This window comes from Cibotium barometz, chromosome 42, assembly GCF_041138505.1.
Source record: "Cibotium barometz isolate CiBa-2024 chromosome 42, ASM4113850v1, whole genome shotgun sequence".
Taxonomy (NCBI): domain Eukaryota; kingdom Viridiplantae; phylum Streptophyta; class Polypodiopsida; order Cyatheales; family Cibotiaceae; genus Cibotium; species Cibotium barometz.
In genome coordinates this window covers 28,013,013-28,030,664 of record NC_141087.1, presented here as the reverse complement: position 1 = coordinate 28,030,664, position 17,652 = coordinate 28,013,013, and the positions used below count along the sequence as shown (strand labels likewise).

General features: G+C 42.9%; 1 protein-coding gene across 1 annotated transcript; it reads right to left on the bottom strand.

Moving 5' to 3' along the window:
* Positions 1-15,006: 15,006 nt before the first annotated feature.
* On the bottom strand, positions 15,007-17,349 carry LOC147614338 (tyrosinase-like). The gene has a single exon (XM_086780891.1). It carries the CDS (start codon positions 17,177-17,179, stop codon positions 15,107-15,109), a length of 2,073 nt encoding a protein of 690 aa, XP_086637017.1. The 5' UTR covers positions 17,180-17,349; the 3' UTR covers positions 15,007-15,106.
* Between the last annotated feature and the right edge of the window lie 303 nt (positions 17,350-17,652).

Here is a 17,652-nt window from a genome sequence, read left to right as displayed (position 1 = left end):
TCTTCCCTGAACTAGCCCCCACAGATTTTTCCTCATAGAGCATATACATGGTTTTTGTCTGCCATGTGTAAAACTGCTCCCCATTAAATTTAGCTTTCTCTTGTGCCGTACTCATGATGATGATGTGAAGGGGGTCTTACCTCTTGATCCAATTTCAAGATTCAAGGGTAGTGTCTACCCTTTTACAACTCAATCTGGTGTTTAGGTGATGATTACAATATATTTATCAGTATAAAATCACCAGAAATTACATTAAACCAACGTAAACAAATCTGTACAGAATGGTTGGAGTATCAAACCATATCTGAATTGAGGTGAGGCTTGAAGTTCAATTTCAAACCAAACTATTAAGTTTATGCAGTTTGAGAAGAAGCCTCACATGCATCTTTCTTATGCTACTGCTACACTTATAGATCCGTAAAAGATATTATGAAAAGTAAAGAAGAAGTAATGTATGTCTATGATTTACCAAGATATAGCAAAGAATCAAAAGAGTACCTTCCAAGACTCGTCCATCTTGGGTTGATTGACACTAGGCAAAGGTTTACTAGGGGACGACCGTTTGCATGCCATTATGCTTGAGCTTGTAGAAGTTGATCGAGGAATGGCTCCTTTTTGCATTGACTTTTGCATTGACTTTGCAACAGATAAATTTGCATCCTTGGAAATGTCACGAAATCTTGGGCGGGCAATTTACAATTATCTTTGATCTCCTGAACCTAAATTGCTGACGCAGTTGAGGGGTCACTTTAGCCATATTTAGAGCCTACAAGCTTTTTGCAGCACTAATGGAGTGTTGACCAGAGATAATCCAATATTCAACTTTATGAATATCTTCTTTTGCGAGTTTATCAAGGGGTTGTTTTGTAGCACGATTACAGGGCATCAAAATTGCAAGTATCTCCTCTTGCTTTGGGTCCGCAATAAAGTCTTGGGTCAAAATACGAACCCAATCCTTATTTAACCTTCTATACACATAGTTTGAAGGAGTAGGATAACATTTCATCACATCAATGCTGAAGACCTCATTTAGACCAAAGGGATAATATCCCTTCTTTATTTCTAATGAGATCATTGCTTTGCTGCCCTTGTTTGGAGACTCAACCTCCACTAGCTCGTCATCGGACGCATCTATCTCCTTTGAACCACTTGCTAGTTTTGTCCTTTGCCTCTTTGAAGAGATTTCTTGAACCTTTGTAGAGTGCTTTGCCTTTCTCTTCTTTGCAAGTACTTGCTCCTCTTCTTGCACCTAAGAGCCTGCCATGTCTTCAGCTGCTGCTATTGTGCTTACATCAAGGACTTTTGTTTTGTCACCCTCCTTTTTATGTTTTGAAGAAGTTGCACCAGCATTTCTAGATGCTTCAAGTGCACTCTTCACTATGGCCCTGCCTTTTTTCTCCACAATTTTCCTAACTTGAGTGGTTGTTGTCTCCTTTTCAGGTATGGACTTTTTTCGTGAATCCAAAGCCTTCTTTGCATGCCTCACCGCTTTCACCAAGTCCTCCACATTATCCACCCCTGAGTCTTCTTGATTGGAAAAGTCAATGATCTTTAATCCTAGCTTTACAATAGAATTGTCCTTTCCTAGTTTACTGCCAGTCATGTCTGTTGGGTGAAAAGTGTCCAATGATAAGAAAAACTTATTTGCTTTTATAGTTTCTGCTTCTGGCAATACATTGCATGTGAAGCATGGGTTTGCTCTTGCATCCACATCATCCTTTAGCGCCTACCACAATCCCCATATCTCCATATGATGTATCACCTTGAGACAAAAATAAATGGAGGACTCCTTTGAAGTTTGCACTAGCATCGTAGCTATCCACAAACCATTTTACTCCTTTGTTACTCAATTCGAAGGTTTTATCCACCTTAATTCTAGGAGTGACACTTTTAGCTTGAGTTGTTGTTTCGAGAGCATCCAGAGTAAAGATTGGTGCACCATGTGGTTGCGAGAGGTAGCGAGCGCTCTGCTAGCTTCCATTCTTGTGAAGCACAAAAAAAGTTTCAAAACCTTAGAAAAAAATGGATTTAAATGCTACATATCAAATCAAAACCTATCAAACTTAAGAAACTTAATGCATGCTACAATTATTGATGCTTCACTTAGTTTTCTTGTGAATAGCGGGGGCCTCACTTGCATTTACTTAATCCATACAGAAGCTCGACTTAAGCTGGTCGACTTAAGCTGGAGCCTAGATCCAAGTTGTGCACTCGTATGCTAGGGGTACGCTAGCATAGAGAGGCAAGGCTCAAACTCAAGTTTGAGCCTTAAGGCGAAGTTCCATGTATGGGAGGCTTGAACTTAAGCTGGAGTCTAGATCCAAGTTATGCACTCATATGCTAGGGGGACACTAGTATATTGGAGCCTTAAGGCCAAGTTCCATATAGGGGAAACCCGAACTTAAGCTAGAGCCTAGATCCAAGTTGTGCACTCATATGACAGGGGTACACCAGCATATAGAGACAAGGCTCAAGCTCAAGTTCGAGCCTTAAGGCCAAGTTTTATGTAGGAGAGGCTCGAACTTAAGCTGGAGCCTAGATCCAAGTTGTGCACTCATATGCTAGGGATACGCTAGCATAGATAGGCAAGGCTCGAACTCAAGTTGGAGCCTTAAGGCCAAGTTCCATGCAAAGTTAAGCATGGAGAATGAGCCTTAACACATAAGTTCCATGTAGGGGAGGTTCGATCTTAAGGTGGGGTCTATATCCAAGTTGTGCACTCAAATGCTAGGGGTGCACTAGCATGGAGAGCAAAGGCTCAAACTCAAGTTCGAGCCTTGAGGTCGGAGTACACTAGCATGGAGAACAAAGGCTCAATCTGAAGTTCGAGCCTTAAGGCCAGTGTACACCAGCATCGAGAGCAAAGGCTCCAACTCAAGTTCGAGCCTTAGCATGGAGAACAAAGGCTCAATCTGAAGGTCGAGCCTTAACACCGGGGTGTACTAGCATGGAGAGCAAAGGCTCAAACTCAAGTTCGAGCCTTAAGTCCGGGGTACACTAGCATGGAGAACGAAGGCTCAATCTGAAGATTGAGCCTTAAGACCGGGGTGCACTAGCATGGAGAGCAAAGGCTCGATCCGAAGTTCGAGCCTTAAGACCGGGGTACACTAGCATGGAGAACGAAGGCTCGATCTGAAGTTCGAGCCTTAAGGCCGGGGTGCACTAGCATGGAGAGCAAAGGCTCAAACTCAAGTTCGAGCCTTAAGGTCGGGGTACACTAGCATGGAGAACGAAGGCTCAATCTGAAGTTCGAGCCTTAAGGCCAGGGTGCACTAGCATGGAGAGTAAAGGCTCAAACTCAAGTTCGAGCCTTAAGACTGGGGTGCACTAGCATGGAGAGCAAAGGCTCAAACTCAAGTTCGAGCCTTAAGGCCGGGGTACACTAGCATGGAGAACGAAGGCTCAATCTGAAGTTCGAGCCTTAAGGCTAGGGTACACTAGCATGGAGAGCAAAGGCTCAATCTGAAGTTCAAGCCTTAAGGCCGGGGCGCACTAGCATGGAGAGCAAAGGCTCAAACTCAAGTTCGAGCCTTAAGATCGGGGTGCACTAGCATGGAGAGCAAAGGCTCAAACTCAAGTTCGAGCCTTAAGGCCGGGGTGCACTAGCATGGAGAACAAAGGCTCAATCTGAAGTTCGAGCGTTAAGGCCGGGGTGCACTAGCATGGAGAGCAAAGGCTCAAACTCAAGTTCGAGCCTTAAGGCCGGGGTGCACTAGCATGGAGAGCAAAGGAGCAAACTCAAGTTCGAGCCTTAAGGCCGGGGTGCACTAGCATGGAGAGCAAAGGCGCAAACTCAAGTTCGAGCCTTAAGGCCGGCGGGGTACACTAACATGGAGAACAAAGACTAAATCTAGGTCGAGCGTCAACACATAAGTTCTATGTAGGGGAGGCTCCAACTTAAGGTGGAGTCTATATCCAAGTTGTACACTCAGATATGTGACACATATACCATGTTTATATAGGGAACGCTTATCATTTAGATTATATAATGTGCACAAAGATCAGTTTTACAGGCTCTCGACATATGTAAAGATACAAAAGAGAGCAGCAAGAAGTGCAAACGACGAGCAACGATTGACAAATGGCACACTTAGTGTGCAATCAAGTAAGCATTTATATTGATTACTGTAATCAATTAGAGAAGGACTTACTTGTTGCGTAAAGTATTCAATTAGATGAGGGAACACACGAAACGCAGATGGGCACACGAAATCTCCAATGTTGCACAGACGTGAAGGACGGATGCTTGAAGTCTCCGATAGCGTGTGGGCGTGATGGTTTTGCAAGAAACAGAGGTCGGAATCAACGCAGACATGTCAATTGCGGGAGGAAAAGAAACTGTTTGAAATGTAGGAGGACACAGGGCTGAGCGAGTACTTCAGAGACAGGAAACAGAGATGATTATTGCATACGATGGTGATTACGATGATGTCACTACACAAAATCGCTTTGGGTGCAGAATCGCGTGCGCGATGGCGATTATGATGACGAGCACTATACGCTCACCACACAGAATCGCGTTTAGGGAAGGGAAAAATTTGAATTTCAAATTTCAAACGCGGTCGTCGGACACTTTGCCGGTTGGGGGAAGGGGGAAATTCGAAATTCAAATTTGGGGGGGAAGGGGAAAATTCGAATTTCAAATTTCAAACGCGATCGTCGGACACTTTGCCGGTTGGGAGAAGGGGGAAATTCGAAATTCGAATTTCAAACGCGATCGGGAGCGCCACAGCAGTGCGCGAGGAGGGCGGACGTGGTCGGGAGCGCCGCAGCAGAGCCAGGGTGGGGCGGGGGCAGCGCACGGGATGGGCACGCCGGCGCGGCGAGGTAGAGACGGGGCGGCGGCAGGCAGCCAGGGCAGAGACGGGGCGGCGACAGGCAGCCAGGGCAGAGATGGGGGCGGCCAGGGCGGGAGCGGGCACGGCGAGGCAAAGACAGGATGGGAGCGCGAGGAGGCACACACGGCGAAGAGCGGCGACAGAGACGGGGCGGGCGGGAGCATGAGGAGGCAGAAAGTTTATTTCGGATTCGGTTTCTTCTCCCAAGCCCAGGCCCAAGTCTTTTGATTATAGTTAGTTTCACTTTTGTTTATATACCCTTCTTCACCCACACCCCAATTGTTCTCTGGGATTAAACTAGCTTCCCTCTCTATTCCTACTTGCTTGTGTAATAGACAAGGCCTAAACTCAAGTTTGAGCCTTGAGCTTGAGCTTGAGCTTGAGCTTGAGCTTGAGATTTCTTCTTTTCTTTCCTCTTTCCCCATACACCCAAATATACTTATAAACTATGCGATTAAAAATTCAACTAAAATCTATATAATGCACAATGGCTCAAACTTGAGTTTGAGCCTCACAAAGGAGAAGAGTCTCAAATCCAATGTCCATTTGCTCATTTCCATGTCACATTCTCTTCACTAAAATCTATATAATGCACAATGGCTCAAACTTGAGTTTGAGCCTCACAAAGGAGAAGAGTCTCAAATCCAATGTCCATTTGCTCATTTCCATGTCACATTCTCTTCACTAGCATATTGTTTCTCTCTATTGCTTTCTCTTTGCCTTTGCTGCTGTTGTAACCACTCACCTTTGCCTTTTGTAGCTATGAAACATTGATGGCTAATTGACACCATACCTTGACTCAATATCCCAATGAAACGGTGTGGCCAAATGCACAGGGTGATGAAGCCTACCTCTTGGGAATCTAGCATATACATTGATGGCTAATTGACACCATACCTTGACTCAATATTCCAATGAAACGGTGTGGCCAAATGCAGAGGGTGATGAAGCCTACCTCTTGGGAATCTAGCATATACATGAGGTGAGGATTATCACTTCAATTGGGACCTCTTAATAGCAAACTAGCATATGAAGGTAAGGCTCAAACTTCGGTTGGAGCCTCCAAGCAAACTAGTATCTGTGGGTGAGGTTCAAACTTTACTTTCAGCTTCCTAGAAGCGAACTAGCATCCGCGGGTGAGGCTCAAACTTTTGTTGGAGGAGCCTACCCTTCTAGCTAACATATGCAAACTAATATATTATACAAGTGAGGATGATAACTTTAACTGGAGCCTCGTAGCAAACTAACATATGATGGTGAGACTCATGGAGCCTCCTACTAACAAGCTAGCATATGCAGGCAAGGCTCAAGCTTTAGATAGAGCCTAGCCTCCTAGCAAACTAGCATTGATAGGTGAGATTCAAACTTTGGTTGGAGCCTGAACTCATGTTGAGATTGAATTACATTTATAGTTTTGTGTACTACCGTAAAAACATCGTTTCAATCTTTCTTATTGAGATCTTGATTTTCTCAGGGATTGCAGGGTCTAAAACAAGGTGCTTCAGTGTTTCTCATTTGATGGTTCTGCAAGGAAGGCATGCGGGGTTATTCATTCCATTGATGCATCTCAAACATGTGGTTTTCAATTCATTGGTGAGACCTGTGCAGCAATACATGTTCAACAAAGCTTTGATGACACATTTCTCATTCCATTTACCGCCACAATAGATGCAAGAACAATGTCTCAAGCAGTTGGAAGCATTATCAAATGGCCATTGGTCAACCTTGTTATGGACAAAGACATTACTAATACCAAAGAGGATAATTTTGAGGAACTTCTTGTTGATCAAGAAGATCACCTTATAGATAGGGAGAGCTGGAAAGAGAAAAGTGTCATCCTCTGGGATGACAATAGATCTACAAAACTTGGCAATGGAGTAGTATTGCTGGTCCACCCATACGAGGCTATAAATTGTAGAGAACTAGGGGAGAGTAGCTTGGGTGTCATTATAGAAGGATCTTTGCATCCAAGTTCAACTTGTGTTTCAGGTCTGAATTTGGTTAGTTGGCCGATCAGGCAACTCACATTTGAGAATGGTGAACCATTAGTGAAGGACACAGAATCTTCTTCTATTGATGAGGGTATTCAAGATCACTTCATGCAAAAAAAATATTGATAGCCTAAACAATTCAAGTGATGAAAAAGAGGATGATGATGTAGAGGGCAATGATGGCGATAGTTCTGATGACATACACCATGATGCCATGATCATTGACTATGATATCATTGAAGGGACAAATAAGAAAAGGAGCTATGTCCATAGGGTAAGGGTAATGAAAAATTACGATAAAACCCATGGAGCTAGCAAAAAATGTGATGTTGCAAACATTCACAACGTCGCAACCATTGATTGTTGCGAGAAGCGATGTTGTCAATTTGGAGATAGATCCAAAATCATGCAAGCTAGGGTACACTTTTGGGAACAGAGCTATAGTACATGATACACATTTGTACTGGATTGCATATGGGCATGGCCTGTAGACAAGGTCAAGATGACGAGTGCTTTGAGTTCACATTTGATGGAAAGAAGGTTTGTAGTAAAGCATGGTATGTAATGCATGGCATTGGTAAGTCAACGTTCTATAGGCTCTGAAAGAAGTTCTTGAATGGTACATGTAATGTCAGTCATGGCAACAGTGGGATAATACGGAAGGGCATGACACATGTTGAGATGGCAAAATCAATCATACAGAGCTTCATAGATAATAATGCCGATCAAATGCCACATAGGTCAAGGACAACTATGCATGGAGCCCGCGAGACCCAACGTGTTCTACCAACAATGTACAAACAGGTGGACATATTGCGTGAAGTGAATGACACACTTGTCTCATTTGAATACCGGCCACTGTCACAACCATCATTCTCAAGATTGTGGAACACAGAGTTCAAGACAGTTAATTTATAAAAAACCAGCACCTTCTCAAAATGCGACATTTGTACGGCAATCAAGGTCAAGTTGGAATCAACAAAAAATCAAGAGGAGCGTGCTAGATACATGGCACAAAGAAGGGCAGACATGTTGTAGCAAAGGAGTTGTAGAAATCTATACTATGCTTGGAGGAGCTCTTCCGAAATGAACCCAAATAGGTATTTGTGTATTATACATGATAGGATGGACCAGAGCGACTGCCATACCACAAATTAAACCAGTTCCTAAATCTCCCAATGGGGTTGAGAGGCTTCCAGTATCCTTAACAGGAATGCTCACTCATGGACATGGACAAACAGCTTATGGTCACTTTGCCTTGGGGTTATGGCCAAGTTATCCCAACTTCACAATTTCATCTCTCTCAAAATGCTTAAGAAACTTAGAAAGAGGAGAGCAACACATGTATGGTGACTTGAGCTCACAAAACTCAGATGCAGAACCACGAACAGATCTTTTTGATTGTGTTTTATCTACTATGGCCCTGTATCAGCATATGGAAGTGCTGAAGGAGAGAAACGCATATTGCAAGCAGAGCATTGAGGATGCAGATGCAGAGACACATGTAGAAACAAATGTGGATACAGAGGGAAATTGTTCTTCACATATGCAGTCAGTCTTTCATACTAACACACATGTGCACGATAGGGGCAATGGCAATGCCTCAAGTTTAATGCCATCAAATTCAAGGACATTTTTCAAGAGATTGCCAAGGATGTTGTTGTTGCAACTTGACAATTGTGTTTCTGAAAATAAGAATCATTATGTATTTGCATATCTATCCCTATTGGTTGCACGAGGAGTATTTGACATGGTGCAGCTTGGTTTTCTTATGGTTGGTCATACTCATGAAGATATTGATGCATTGTTTAGTCGCTTCTTTGAGAAGTTGAGGAAACAAACCATTTCCACATTTGATGAAGATCTTTAATGAGTGTGTTAGCATGCATCCAGCACCCTTTCTCCTACAAAAGGTTGCAGACTTCAACGGCTTTGTCAAGGGATGCTTACATGATGGAGCCGATAGCTTGATTGGACATTCAAAGCCATTGCAATTCAGGTTTTATATGAGTGATGGAATACCTTTGATGTAATACAAAGTACACCCCAAAAATGTTGATTGGTTACCAGAAAGCGGTATAGAGTTATGGAAGAGAAATGGCCAGGGAGGACCCAAGCTTCCTAAAGGTTTTCCAAAAGTATTGCCACCCTTTGAGTATGTTAAGGAAAATGAGAAGGTTGTGGAGGGCTTAAAAAAACATGTCAATTGGTGGAAAGAGCACTTGCAAGCGGCGAAAGGAGACCAAAGTGATTATGCTAAGTGGATCAATCCGGTCCTTGCCTATTGGGAGAATCTTATGCTAAACATGCAAACCCCTAGTGCAAGGGAAGACATTGGATTTCATGACTTTTGGCCAAGGAGTGTATGCGAAAAAGCTGAGCCTCGGGAGGATAATATAGATGAAGGGTTTGATGTAAATGAGGACCATTATTGTGGTCAAATGCGCAACAGACCTGCTGAAGAGTTCAACCCGACTCTTGATGTGTCTAAAGAAGATTTTGTGCTTGTACAACCTTGTGATGCAAATTACCCAATATGGTTGGGAGTGACAACAAGTGATGTTGATCAAAACAACAACTCGATAAACTACCTACAAGTTCAGATACAATATTGGGGCACCAATTTCAAAGAAGAAGAATGCAAGTGATATGGAGGTTTATAAGGATTGCTGGAACAAGTATTGGCGAGAGAACAGAAATGATCCTCAGTGTTGGGAAGACACTAGCTGCATCATTTGGGCATGGAAGACCAAGGGTGGACGACTTCCAGAGAAAATCAAGATTCCAAAGGCTATAATACTCAAGGCCAAACAGAATTAATTGAATCAACATGAAAGTGAGGCACCATCACACGTCAGTGCAGTTGAGCAAGAATGATTTGTTAGCACATGGGCAACTAGCTTCGTAATCTTTTAGCAATGTTGTATGAAGCTACCAAACTCATAGTTCAATCATTATTCAGATTGTAAGGCTTTCTTAAGCTTTTAGATTTATGGTTCACCCATTGTTCAAGAATTTTGATTCAATACAGATGGTGATCTTTTTAATTCTATCACCTAGTCTTTCTTACAACTTAAAGTTACATTGAATATCCTTTCTTTGTTAAAGTTTCTGTGTTTGATGGTCAACTGGAGGCTATGTGATATAAACAAACTTAATTCTTGGTGTGCATGTGTGTGTGTGTGTGTGTGTGTGTGTAGGCAAATTTACATCCCACCAACATCATATATACTTGTTACAAATGTACAATAGTACATAAATCATATCGCATTATTCAAATTCTTGTTGAGAACATCCAATAATAAATCTTGCATATCGCACAGTAAACATTGTATTGGATCTAACAAAGAATTGTCCCAAAATTGTGCATATTTTTCAAAATTCCTAAATTTGAGTTCAGTTGACATATTGAGATATAATGGATATTCATCCCATTGTTATGCTTACATGATTAAAGTAATACATGAGTTGAAGCCCACTTGTTTTGAGTAATCACTTGGAAATAAAAAATGGGAAGATGACATGGATGAGGACATGGCAACATTGGATGCAAATGCAACATGGAAGTTAGTGCCTTTTCCTAAAGAAAAGGACTATTGTATGTAAGTAGGTGTATAAGGTCAAGCATAGCTAAGATGGGATGAGCAGGCAATATTGGTTTTGCCAAGGCTTATGTGCAGACACCTATGGTATTGACTTTGAGATAACATTCAGCCCGATTGTGAGAATGGCAACTATGAGAATTGTTATTGCTATGGCTTCATCAGTGAAGGGTTGGTCTTTATATCGTATGGATGTAAAGAATTCTTTCTTGCATGGTACTTTGTAAGAATAAATATACATGATACAAGCATGGAGTTATGAGAGTGATGCACACCCAGATTTTATGTGTACATGTTATACAAATCCTTGTATAGTTTGAAGCAGTCACCTAGAGCATGGTCAAACAAGACCAGGGAGCATCTTGTTACCATTGGATTTCAGATATCCAATGCAGATTTTTTACTTTATGTAAAAAAGACAAATAGAGAAATCATACTATTAGTCATTTATGTGAATGACTTGATTATCACTGGTGATAGTGATGTTGACATACATGATGTCAAGATGCTTTTGAATCAGAAGTTTGAGAATGAAGGATTTGGATGAGCTACTATATTTCTTAGGTATAGAGGTGGTGAGATCACCTCATGGCATTTTATTATTATAGAGGTAGCATGGCTTGGATATATTATCCAAGTATAATATGACAGGTTGTAAGCCTATTTCAGTACCATTGGAGCAAAACACAAAGCTTTGGCTGATATAGGTGAGATTTTGGAGGACCTCACTATGTACAGGCACATAGTGGGTACCTTGATCTACATGACCAACATTACTAGACTAGACTTCAGCTATGATGTTAGAATTATGAGTCAGTTTATGCAAGGCTTTAAGAAGCCATACTTGGATGTGGCTAGATGGATTCTCAAGTACATAAAGTCCACAATTGATTATGGACTTTTTATGAGGCCGGCATCATAGAGACACAACTACATGGGTACACAGATGCTGGTATTATCACAAATAGGAGATCTACCAGTGGCGTCATTTTCTTTTGCTGTGAGTTGGAGTAGCAAGAAATAACTCACATGAAGTACAAATGTAGAGTACAAGGGCGCTGCTATGGTGGCAGCTTGTGAGATAGCTTGGTTCCATAAATTACTTAGTGATATGGGTGAGCTTGTGAATAGAGCCATTTTCATTTATTATGATAATATGAGTAGCATACAACTAGCCAGTTTTTCACTCTATCATGCTAGGATGTGCTAGGATGAAGCACATTAAGGTGCATTATCACTTTGTGAGGAAGAAGGTTCTAGAAAGTGATGTGGATCTGGTATATATCAGCACATAGGATCAAGTGGCTGGCATATTCACAAGGCACCTGGTAAAGAGAAGCTCTACAAGTTTAGGAGCTTACTTGGAGTGCAGCATGTGGAGGTAAGCTCGAGGGGAAGTGTTGAGATATCAAGCTTAACTAGTGTTGTGGACATTATAACCCACCTAGGGGATAGCTTCTACACTTATGCCACTGGCACGGTTGATGAGATTATGGTTGATATGCTTCTAGTGGTTCAACTATTATATGCTATAGGAGGAGAGTACTTTTCCATATAGTACATACCCTTACCTCTTTAGTTTATGTTTTTAGAGAAGTGAAGAAGATAGAAGAAAATTCAGCCATCCATTTGCTTGTGTTTCTCTCTCTTGTGTGTGTGTGTTTGCTTAAAAGGAAATCAAGCTCTCCCTCTCCTCTACATTCCCCTTATCTCTTGTAGTGGATCATGTTCGTATCAAAGGTTTCACTCTCGTGAAATATTTTCTATTAGTGCTTCCTCATGTAAGTCTAAAACTCATTTCAAACATGTGTATATTCTACTCAAACTACAAAAAATAAATATTTCTTTTAGTTTGCGTTTTTGCATTTTTCGAATCTTTTTGTGCTACTCACATCTCTAGGTTCATGCTTGTAGACTCATGTCTCCAGGGAAACAAGAGCTACTATAGTCCTTTAAGTCACAGATTCATCAACAACTGGCTATGTAGTGCCATAAACTTTATGAAAAGGGCATTAAACCACCCTATTTTTAGGTGAAGGTCTAGTGAAGAAGCGAGAGCATGACCATGAACTTTGAGCTTTTCTCTCTCAAGAAGTGGTCAAACTATCGATGCCACAATGTTTCAAACATTTGGTGTTGGTCCTGAGCTAGGTTTATCCCAAATTGACCCCACAACCAACAAGTGGCCAATAACCGCAATTACGTTAATCGAGACATATCTCTTTTGTTGTACCATTAAGGATAAGTGTTCCTCAAAACACCCAACGGAAGGCACATATAGAAGTTATAACTTCTCAAACAAGGAGCCTATTATAGAAGCTTCTTTACCATAGAACCATGTTCTACTTCTCCATTAAAAAACGAGCAACAAAAGGAACATGGGGAAGGGTAAAGAGCCAATGTCTAATACTACCTCAAACCAAAGGGATCCACAAGGACATTCACATAACTTGTCCCCAGCTACAAATGAGCTTTGCAGCATCAAAGCCAAGCCAATGGAGGAGAAGTACCATTGGAAACCACACAGCCCAACCCCATGGGATAAAGCATAGTAAACCTTAAAACGGAGAGTTTTGTTCAACCACTCCCTTAAGTTTCACCGACACATGAATACACAGAAGACATGCTTCTAGGATGTCATTTAAAATGGAAAGGGTAGTTTCCACAAACATAGAACCTAGAGGCTCAGGTTGGGCAAAACCACGCCAATCCACACATGTCAAGGATAATGACCAATTTTGATGGAGCTTGAGATCACTCCCTTAAGTTTCACCGACACATGAATACACAGAAGACATGCTTCTAGGATGTCATTTAAAATGGAAAGGGTGGTTTCCACAAACATAGAACCTAGAGGCTCAGGTTGGGCAAAACCACGCCAATCCACACATGTCAAGGATAATGACCAATTTTGATGGAGCTTGAGATCCCATTTAGTACCTAAAAAAGTTTGATCAAATTTGTGTGGCCACAGGAAGGATTGATGATCCCACACCAAGGTATGTTCTTTTCAACTTTGCCTTGAAGGAAAAGCATGCCAAGTGCTTTAGGTCTCTAAACCTTGTCAAAAAGGCTAGCCATGAGGTCTTGAGACACGCATTCATTGTAGGATTCTTGCCTAGTGGAGCTAGATGGATCCCTATCACACAAATCTATAACCTCAAGCAAGAAGAAGAGAAGGAATCCGAGACTACATTGCTAGAACCAAGTATCTGCACATGAGATGTAATCCCTGTCGTCGAGAGAGATTGGATGTGCTTATCGCTTAATCGATCGATTTATGATCAATCTCAAGAGTAAGAGGCTTCATGACCATCTCTACAATCTAGACACTACATCTTTAACCATGAGATAATTACCTACAAGTAGACAATCTTCAAGACAAGGATGTATAAGTCGTCCATCTAAACCAAGAGATAGGAGATACATCATCCAAAGTCTCAATAGTCAAGAGTACCCAATCAGCACTAGCTAGAGTCTAGTCAAGGACATGAGCATGGATGACTTGGTAGAAAATATGTTCAACCAAGTCAGTCCGGTAATGTGGCAGGGTTAGCCCCATGGGCAACCTCAAGTCCAAACACCTAGTTAATTCCTCTATTTGCAAACAAGAATTTAGATATTTTTTTTACATGAGATAGACCTCAAGACTAAAATATTTAACAATGCTAAAGTGGTATATGCTTGGATATAAATTGTTTACTTTGGAGTAGGTACTAACTTAGCATAAAAGTGCCTCATGTATGATCACTTACATTATAGGTTTAAGAGCAACTAATGCTTGCTCTTATTAATTGTTTTACAAAGATAATCATAAATAAATCATAATTAGACAAACATTGATACCAAGTTCATTGTGTTCAAGCACTCTTATAATCAAGACATCCTCCGCCTAAAGTCTGTCTAGGTTGCCATCAAAGCTCCTTACCCAGAGCACACAAGTGGACAAATGCCATTAGTTTGTAATCAAGTTTTTGCAAGTAGTAATATTTATTACTCTCCACTTCTTTCTACAATTCACAGTGCTTGTATTTTGTTTGATTGAGCTTCCGCTATTGTGTATTCTTATCATACTGACTTAGCATAAAAGTGTCTCATGTAGGAGTACTTACATTATAGGTTTAAGAATAACGAATGCATGCTCTAATCAATTGTTTACAAAGATAATCATAAATAAACCACAATTAAACAAACACTGATACAAATAACTCGCACAACATAAAAAGATAGAGAAAGGACACATGGCTACATACACTAACTAGTACTAGGCAAATCTCTATTTGAAGCCTTTTAAGTATGAAGCCATTTTTGAGACATTTTACCATTCATGTAAGAGAACTAAAAAGTTTACCCATCAAAAGAAAAGCTTAATTTATGAGGTCTTTTAGTATGCCATTCTTAGTTAAAAACAAAGAAAAGTGATTAGAAATCTATGTTGCTAAAATAATGGGGCCACCCTTCAAATGAGGCTTGCTACTAGACCCACTTGAAAAGAATTAAGGTAGTGGAGAAACATTGTGTTTTTTCAACGTTCACTAGTTTGGACATTGAGTGGCAATGAATAAAGGCGACAAAGGATCACAACCTTTAGCATTTAGCATGTAGGTACAGTGAAAAAAACTTATAAGTTACACCATAGGGCTTATTTATTCGATTATTTTACTCGAATCGAAACCTATGAGCTGGTCAAGGCAAACTTGTGGACTGTCACGTCAATGTTCTGGACCAGAAACTCGTTGACGTCTTCATTGGGCACGCCCTCTTGGAAGTAGAGGGAGAGCTTGGGTCCTTCCCACCCGCCAACGCTGCGTGGGTCGAGCTGCCGGCCGTTGAGGCCCACGAACACAACAGTGACGGACCCGGCTTCCGCCAACGGGTTCGACGGAGGGCCTCCCTCATTGCTAAACGGATCGACGGTATCATTCAACTGCTCCGCGGTCGTTATACCCAACCTCACCATCGTCTTTGTAAGATCAAGGGAGCCCCTCATGCACTTCTGCTTATCACAATTAGCGCACCTCACCGCGTTGGACCTCGCAAACACACAGATCTCTCCTGCAAAGTTGGGTGAGTTCAGCGGCGTCTCTGCACTGGCATCTGGCTTGCTCAAAAACACACGTATGCTGAAGGGCCCGTTGAAAGCTCGCTTCTGTATCCTCTCCACCACAAGCACCCATCTGTGAAGAAAGTTCTGTGGCGGCTCATAAAGCTTCGTGACATAGGCGAGCATTTTAGCTGAGCTCCAGGACTCCTTGCGAGCTTGCAGTATCTCTGGGTAGCTGTAACCACAGTCAGCATCGACAAGGCGGACATCATTGGAAGTCACAAACTTCTTCCCCTCATTGGAGCGCCTGAAGGGGGTGAGATCAGAGGAAGCATTGGCTTCACTATCTGGTTTTTCGGTGTATGTACCATCATGATCTAGCTGCAGAGGCTTCTCTGGAATCCACGCGTGAGGGTAGCAGTATTGCCATAAAGCTATCAAGCGATCAACATTGGCGTGATGGAAGAAGAAGATAGGATCAAATGCAGCTATCTCGGGATAGCTCATTTGACCCCCTGCACCCCCTACGGTGCCGTGTACGAAATCATGCACGAGCTCCAGAGAAGAGTAGTGACCGAACTGGCTGCCATCGCCATGGGTTTCCTCCGACCAAAAGTGGTTGGAGAAAGGCAGCCATTGGTTATGCCGGAACATAGCATGCACCCCTTCCACCAGGGTGGTGCCTGAATTTCTCATCACGGTCACATTGAGCTGATCATTCTGGGACATGTAGGAGGAGTTCACATGGCGGACTGTGGGGTAACCTTGAGGGGTGAAGGGCGTGCCCTCAGAGGGGACTACATAATTGGGCTTAGCGGTGGGGTTGAAGACATCAGAGGAGCTAATGGGCTTGCCTACATTCACTGGGAGGACGAAGGATTTGAGGGGGTTGGGGATTTTGGTCCTGGAGAAGGATTTCCATGCATAAGATAAGGAGATTTCTGTGGAGGTGAAGATGTCGGGGAGCCCGAGGATTCTAGTGCTGTGGCTGGCCCAGTCCCAGTAAGGGAAGCGGAGCTGGTCTGCTATGTCCAGAACTGCTTGCTTCTCTTGTGCTTGAGAGAGCGTGCTGGCCAGGAGCTTGGCTTGCCGGATGATGGACTGCTCCAGCAGCATCATGTAGGGGCGATGCCAGGTGGGGAAGAGAGGGGTTCCATGCTGGCAGTAGCCCCCCCACCAATCTGGGTTGGAAGGGTCCCAGTCGCCTTCGTCGCCATCGTAGGGAGCGTGCGGCAAGCCGTGGATGCCCGCTATCTGGTAGAAGGACCACTTGTCATCTGCCGCCAACTCTTGCACAGCCTCGAAGGCAAGAAGGAACACATCTCTCCTCTGCTTAAGCCAATCCAGGCTCTCCTGCTTCCTCTTCGCCCCGCCGGCCTCCAGCACGTGCGGGTAAAAGAAGTCGAGCACGGTCTCACGCGGGACGGCCTTGGTCAAGTCCACCTCCTCCTTATCATCTCCCAGAGCGTAGCGGTAGATCACCGCGTGTGACTTGTTGTCTTGTGGATCGACAGCCTGGGTACCCAGCAAGCTCTTACTGCGCAAGACGAGAGGTTCACTATGGGGAGCAGCTGCTACAGCTGCAGCGCCATGTTGATGCGGACGCTTAAGGGTTTTGGCTACGGCTACATCTGGGCCATGTTGATGGGAACGCTTATGGTGTTTTCTCTCGCTTGCAGAATCATGAGCGCCCTCTGAAGACATTGAAGCTCTCCGACTACCTGGAGGGAGCAACAGCAAAAGCACTGGCAGAAATGTAATGCAAGCACAACCACAGGACAACGCAGTATGAAGAGCTAAGTAGAACACCGGAAATTGACAGAACTTGAGGGCGCTTTTAAAGGGGTTGGGGGGGTCTTGCCGTGTTCCTACTGTGTGCAAATTGCAACACGATTTCCACAAGGTCTAAAATGAAGGTGCACGGTGCAAGCTACATCATGACCAGTCGCCAATGGTATCTGGATAAGGCTAAGCATTTCCTTGTAAAAGTTGTTCACCCGTGGCCGTAGAAAACTTCAAAGCCCATCACGTCAACACGCACTTTTCACATGGATCATGGCAGTGGCAAAATCGCCTTCAATTACAGCTTTGCTTTGACTTTTAGGCAAAATCGTGTGGGTACGCTTCAAGGGTGAGGCATCAATCAGGGTAGCCAGCAGGGTTCGAACCCATGCCCC

Coding starts and splice junctions, on each gene's coding strand:
- LOC147614338 (XM_086780891.1), bottom strand. CDS start 17,179: ATGTCTTCAGAGGGCGCTCATGATTCTGCAAGCGAGAGAAAACACCAT.